This window comes from Wolffia australiana, chromosome 14, assembly GCF_029677425.1.
Source record: "Wolffia australiana isolate 7733 chromosome 14, ASM2967742v1".
NCBI lineage: Eukaryota > Viridiplantae > Streptophyta > Magnoliopsida > Alismatales > Araceae > Wolffia > Wolffia australiana.
This window is the reverse complement of record NC_135848.1, coordinates 7,456,117-7,463,132: the sequence shown is the minus strand read 5'-3', so window position 1 is coordinate 7,463,132 and position 7,016 is coordinate 7,456,117. Positions and strand designations below refer to the sequence as shown.

The 7,016-nt window shown below is 36.3% G+C and overlaps 1 protein-coding gene across 1 annotated transcript; it reads right to left on the bottom strand.

Annotated features, from left to right (window-relative positions):
* Nucleotides 1-4,120: 4,120 nt before the first annotated feature.
* On the bottom strand, nt 4,121-6,265 carry LOC144712221 (small ribosomal subunit protein uS13z/uS13y/uS13x). Its single transcript, XM_078586432.1, has 4 exons — nt 6,128-6,265; nt 5,871-6,031; nt 5,458-5,646; nt 4,121-4,387 (listed from the first exon to the last, which is right to left on the bottom strand). Exons 1-4 carry the CDS (start codon nt 6,128-6,130, stop codon nt 4,282-4,284), a joined length of 459 nt encoding a protein of 152 aa, XP_078442558.1. The 5' UTR covers nt 6,131-6,265; the 3' UTR covers nt 4,121-4,281.
* Nucleotides 6,266-7,016: the final 751 nt, after the last annotated feature.

Below are 7,016 nucleotides of genomic sequence, written 5' to 3'. Positions count from 1 at the left end.
ATACTATTAAAATAGTGGTTAGTGTGATGCGATGAGTTGCATATAAAATATGGAGTTAAATGATGAGAAAATGTGAGGCAAAACAATGATAATTAGTAGTATAATAATTATGATGATTATTGTAGATAGTGATAATTACTATTTCTAGAAGAATGAGCACGAGTGAGGATGAGATGACGATAACGAGAAATGCATGGGAGTGATGTAAAAGTTGAGTCATATAAGGTGAATGATGAGTAAAATGATGATGAGACGATGATGTGTATATGTTAAGACACGATTAGAGAGTATACAATTGCGAGACAATCATGGAATGTGAATTTGAAATCGATCTAAGCCAACCATGATGTTGAGAAGGAACAATGTAAGGTGAGGTTCCGCTAGGATCATGGCAATTTACTCGTACAGGTAAGCTCCCCTTTTCTTTGTTGCCTTTTTCCCACACACCAAGGACACCAAGAACATGCTTGATGGATATCAAAAACTCACTATCTTTCAATAAGCCCACATGAGTAGGAAGCAAGTTTAAGGATAAATTGGAAAACAATCCACGTTTCTATTTATATATCAAATGATATGGATGGAAAGAGGGGGCCAAGACATTGTATCCCCCAAAATTTTAGTTCAAGGCCTTCTAGATCACTAGATATCAAGCTTTGAAGTGGAGAAATCCTAGTTTCTCATTGTTTTGCACTCCTCATCAGCTGTGCTGACGCTTCCTCATTTTTCGTTGGCGTTGGGATGTTCAATCATCAATCATTTAATAATTGGTGCAATCGCCTTTTCTTTCAGGATTGCGGGCTCTGAGAGTGCTGTGTGCAACTGCACAGAAGGATAGAAAAAAAGATTATTCAAATATTATTTATACTTGTGGCATGGTGTTGCATCGTCGTGTGCCACATCACAAGATTCCCATCTTTTTGTCCTTTTATAATGACGTGGCACAATGATTGCTTGAGTTGGGCGGGCTTCTGTGTGCCATGGTATCATCTGTCTTTTTTTTAATCAATTGTGTACCACATGTTTCGTAGCAATTTTAAAATTTTCTCTCTCCTTCTTTGTTTATTTTTTTTTCTAGATCTACAAATTGCACTTATTGCGACTTAAATCCCTCTTTTTTGAGTGGTCCACATCGCCTCTGAGAATAAAAAGTCATAAGCTATTAGTTAATGATTGGGGCATTAGGGCATCATGATTTGTGATGCCATAATTTCACCTTTTTGCAACAATATATGCATCTAATCATTGTGAACACTTTTGATTTGTCGCCATTTGATCAAATCGAATAGAGACACATGGCGAGGTGTATTTTTAAGACAAAAAATAGATTAATAAATCATATTAAAATAAACACTATGTCAGAAAAATATAAAGTATATATTTTTTAATTCATATCTCCATGATTATAATATCAAAATAATCTTAAAAATATATTATGTATCAAAAAATTAATTTCTTTAAGAATATGATGTTAGAAAATTCCTTAAAATAATATTAAATCCAAAAAATAAGAATATCACTCTAGAAAATAGATTTAATCATTTTAAGGCTGATAACACACATTTATAGTTATTTTAATGAATAAAACTGTGTAAATTTCACATAAATAACCCAATAATTTGCGTGTTATGAAGGACCGCCTCCAGTCTTCATTCTGTGCCTAGTCCCCTTACGGAGGAGAATTCTCTCAAAATACATAATCTCAAAATTATCTCTCATTAGCATATAATGAACATACAAAAACTCAAAGTGAGAGTGGAGATACCTTGGTCCTTGTATGATATTCAACCCATTTGGATTTCACTGAACATCCTATTACAAGATTTTTCAAATTTCTTGATTCATTTGTGTTGGGTCTAGTATTGACCCTTTGATGTTAAATAGCAGCTATGGATCTGAAAAGTCAAGGTGAATGAATAGATGCAGCTCTTCCAGTAATTTCAGAAGGTTTCTATTCCATGTCATTTGGACTTCATCAAAAAATTCTTTGTAAAGTTTCTTTGAAAGGTGTAGCTATTCACCATAATTATCCATGTAATGTACTTGTTGAGTAGAATTGAAGTTCTTCCATTTATCTTATCAGCCTTACTTTCTTGTCTTTCTTGTTTCCAGGGTGAAAAACAAGGATAGAGCCTTGTTCTTCCAACAATCTGAAGTTGGCCCTAAGCAGCTCAATTTTAAAGTTCCCTCCAAAAGCAGTTCCCTGAAGTAGAGAAGATTCTGTGCAAACTGGGGCGTGTAGAACATTCCAATGAAACTGCAGCTTAGACGAATACTTGTTATGAGCACCAGCAACAATTATTACAGGAAATATAGGGGGGATTAAGGAATACTATAAACAAAGTCAAGGAGAGTATCGTTTGAAGGGTTGTGTAGAATCAGAACTCCAAATTCTGAGCATCGTTCAATCTTGATTTTTACCATCCGATAATTCTGTGAATCAGAGAACACACCTTAAAATATAAATCTACACACACGAAGATAAGCATATTGGAAGGGTTTCTCATAGCCAGTACATAGAATCATCATTAATAAAATGATTTAGCCACAAAATGTGGGGGTTTCTCACTGCATGAGTGTTAACAACTCTTTTGAAACTCATCTCTTGAGCGTCAATTGTTCAGCCGATTTTTATTTTTAAAATCAACATTAATAAATGTGAGCATGTTCGGGACTTCACAGATAATTTATTCAGAAAATATTGACATTTAGAATCTGATATTGTTTCTATTTGGACATGATTTGTAGACAATTTATTCGGAAGGACTGAGTTTTGAGAGGATGAAGCATTGTGGATTTTTTTTCTTAAAGATTGTTTTGTTGGAAGAATTTTCTTAGGAAAAGAAAAGCTGATTGGTGAAATATTTTCCGAGATTATTTGCGTATTATCATCGTTAATTAAAGTAAGCATATTCACGACTGCATTGCTTATTCGTTCATTAAATATGAGCTGTTTACTCTGCTCTTTTATTCCAATTATTAGGTAAAATCTTCTGAGAAATATGGAACTTATTTCCTGACGGTTGATTATTCGGCAACATTTCTTGGCCAATTTCTCTAAGGAAAATAAGCCGCAAATCCAATCCATAAAATCACCTTTCATTAATGTGAGCTTGAAAACTCTACGCCTGATCTGTTCACAAAATGTGGGTTTTCCTTGACATGAGCCTTGACATCTCTTTTGTTATCTTATATTAATTAATGTCTATTTCTCATGTTCAAATTGTCTTGGCAAAATAAAGGGCTGAAAAAGGCTCTCTCATCTTATTACCCATAACTTCTTTTTCCATTTCAAAAAATAAGGGTGTCTCCGATTCAATCTTAAAATTCATAATTTGAAACGACGGGCATGTTCTAAAGGAATTTGCTACTCTTGATGTCAATATAACATCTAGAAATATTTATTGAAGTTTGTGGTTCTTGAGAAGAAAAACTCTAAGAAGAAAACATTTAGATCACTAGTAATAAATGTTGGCATAATATATTTAACAAGATAAAGGACACATTCACAAGATAGACTGTCAGTTCTGCTTTTTGTTTCTATAGGTATTCCAGAAATAACATTGTGTGCGTTCTTATTATTAATTTCTTTTTTTGGAAAACATTCTTATTAATAATTTTTTAGTATCACAAATCGTTTTCTGTTACTAATTCTTAAGAAGATGAGCACTAGCAAAGAATAAACAGCCCATCAAAATAAATGTTGACATGCATATCTTCAGAAAAGTAAAATATGCCTTGGAAGAAGCCAACCCTGTTCCAGAATGTTTATAACTTATACGTGAGAAAATCTCTATGTTATAATAGAAGATAAACACTTGGCAGAGAATATTAGGATCAGAAATAATAAATATGTGGGCATAACCTGTTTTTTCACAAGGCAGGAATTTCTTTTTTTGGAAAACATTCTTATTAATAATTTTTTAGTATCACAAATCGTTTTCTGTTACTAATTCTTAAGAAGATGAGCGCTAGCAAAGAATAAACAGCCCATCAAAATAAATGTTGACATGCATATCTTCAGAAAAGTAAAATATGCCTTGGAAGAAGCCAACCCTGTTCCAGAATGTTTATAACTTATACGTGAGAAAATCTCTATGTTATAATAGAAGATAAACACTTGGCAGAGAATATTAGGATCAGAAATAATAAATATGTGGGCATAACCTGTTTTTTCACAAGGCAGGAAACGCAACAGTAAACCATCCATTCAATTAGAAAAATAAATAGGTAAATAAAATCTAGAATATAAACCTTAAAAAGAACATAGCTGAGGGTTGATCATCTCTTCTTGGAGACTCCAACAGTCTTCCCACGGCGGCCGGTGGTCTTGGTGTGTTGACCGCGAACTCGGAGGCCCCAGTAATGCCTCAGGCCACGGTGATTCCTGCCAACCACCATGACTAATAATTAGTGATTATCCCTCTAAAGGTAAAATTTAATGTTCTTAGTTCCCTTCATGCAAATATTAGAACAAATGAATATTTTCAAAGGTTCGACCGAGCAAGGAATATTTAAAATTGAGAGCGAGAAACGGAGAGAGGAAGTGAGTAAGAGAGAAAGAGGGAGAGGAGCAAATGGCGTAGAGAGATCAAGAAAGAGAGAAGCGCCAGCGAGAAAGGGAGTGTGTATAATGTTTCAGAGACTTGAGTGGGAGAGAGGTAATTTTTAGTTTATTTATTTATTTATAAATTCGCACACGATAGCATAACACACTTCACAAGGGAGAGAGGTTTTGGTGCATGTGCGGAAGGGTTTCTCTTGGAAGATATGCAGTTGGAAATTCAAACTGGACCGCACACACTACACTTAATTCAGAACAGTACAATTTGCTCATCGATAAGTTAAAAAAGGTGACTATCCCAAGTGATGTGCTATTGTTTTTTGGAATGTTCAAATGAAAATGCATGCATGTGAATCATGCTTGTATGAGAAGTTCAATGGAAGCAAACTAATTTCTTCTCAATAATACTCCGAAAAAGTAAACGACGACAATAATAAGGTGGTAAATCCGATTCAAGTGGGATCTTGTGATATGTATGCATGTACAAGAAGACAATTCAAACGTCTAAGAACTTATATTTATATAAATATAAACACAACTCTTCAAATGCAATTTATATGGCTACTGATTGTGAGAATATGAAATAGCTAGAGGGTAGGGGGTTTTAAATATCCCAACTAATAAACATAATCGATTTAAGAGATCGGTAAGATGTGATCCTCCAATCGAAGCGTGATATGATATTGTAGGTGCAAGTACACTATGATTAAACATAGGAAGAAAACATGGATATGGGTAATGTTAATATTCAATATTGAATGAGAAAATTGTAGAATTCATAACCATTGTTCAGAAGAAATTAAGGAAGATCACCCAAATCGGTGACCCCCCTCAATAATTCCTAACCATAAAATAATTTATATGATCATGGGAAGGTTTCTCTGAGAACGCACCTGATCTTCTTCAGGCGCTCAAGATCATCTCTGAGCTTCATGTCAAGCGCGTTTGAGACCACTTGAGAGTAACGGCCGTCCTTGTAATCCTTCTTCCTGTTTAGGAACCAATCGGGGATCTTAAACTGACGAGGGTTCGCTACCACCGTCATCAGATTCTCAATCTCATCCGTGGAGAGCTCCCCAGCCCTGAAATCTCAACAGAATCATTATGATAATTTTAAATTAGACATGCTCCTTAATCTTAGAAACATGCGTAATCATCGCATATGATGAAGCACTCGAATAATTCATCGTGAGATAATGTCACAATCTCAGATCAGACGACGATGAAAATTGAAGATCCGGCGCCTAAGCCCTAAAACATTCAAGCAGCGCAAGGCTGGCCCGAGATTATTTCCAATGTAGATCACCTCTTGTTCATGTCGATATCTGCTTTCTTGCAAGCAATGTTGGCAAAGCGACGGCCGACTCCCTTGATGGAAGTTAGAGCGAACATGATCTTCTTCTTCCCGTCGACATTGGTATTCAGCAGACGCAGAATATGCTGGAAATCCTCGTTGGCGATGAGAGACTGCAGTCCAAAAACGAAATTTCAAGAATTATTCACAATGAACACTAAAAAATCTACGATAAGAACGATCTAATGGAGAAAATCGAGGAAATTAACCATGGCTGATGATGGGCAAACCCCGCCGCTCGCGTTCTCTGCACTTCTGAAGCCGGCGCGAAGTCGAGAAAGCGATGGGCATATGAAGGCTTTGCCCTAGAAGCTCCCCAAAGAGAAGATCGCTCCGCCGTTCTTTTTCATCTTGATTAAATCCTGATCGTTAAATTTACGATTGCTGTGATTTTAAAATAGATGTTTTAACCTACACCTTAATATTGACTCTTCACTATGTTTGAAATTCATAAAAAATCATAATTGAAGATTTATAGTTATTCAAAAGTCTTCAAAGTAATGAGAAATACGTGTTGATTGCTGAAGTGGGATGACAATCTACTAAGTTTCGAAGAGGGCTAATTCCTGATTCGGCTCCCAATGATTCAGTCTGACTAACTAGACAACCTAAGTGGTTAGGGACACTAAGTGTCCAATGACGTCCACAGCCCCCAAGGCTAATGAACTTAATAGCTATCTCAAGGAAAATCTTATCACTAGAGAATCATTGGCTATTTCTATTTATCGTATATTTCACATGGCAGAGGAGCAATTCAAAGACGGTACTGAAGAAACTAATGATACTGCAATAATAAATAGGAATAAGGTGATTGACTTGAGTGAATTGTAATCAGGAAGTCCATGGAAAATTGGTGAATGACACAATCAAGCTCACAAGGGCGGCAAAGCAATGTTGTGTGCGTATTGGGCAGGACAAGCGGCGTTGACACGTGATGGCCTAGATGGAGCACACGGTACGATCTGGGGTGACCAGAGGGCAGGACACACAGTCGGGTCGCTGGTGCGCACACGGTGGGCGGGTGCACTTCTGAGCACTAGCACGCGCGTGGTGGGACGCAGGCCGTGCGGCGCCCAGTGGTTGGGCTCGGGCGCAAGC

Bases quoted from the DNA above. Each gene is read 5' to 3' on its own strand.
- LOC144712221 (XM_078586432.1), bottom strand. The intron at 5,647-5,870 runs GTGATCTACATT...TTGAGATTTCAG, and splicing joins GATATCGACATGAACAAGAG to GGCTGGGGAGCTCTCCACGG. The intron at 4,388-5,457 runs GTGCGTTCTCAG...GGTGGTTGGCAG, and splicing joins GAGCGCCTGAAGAAGATCAG to GAATCACCGTGGCCTGAGGC.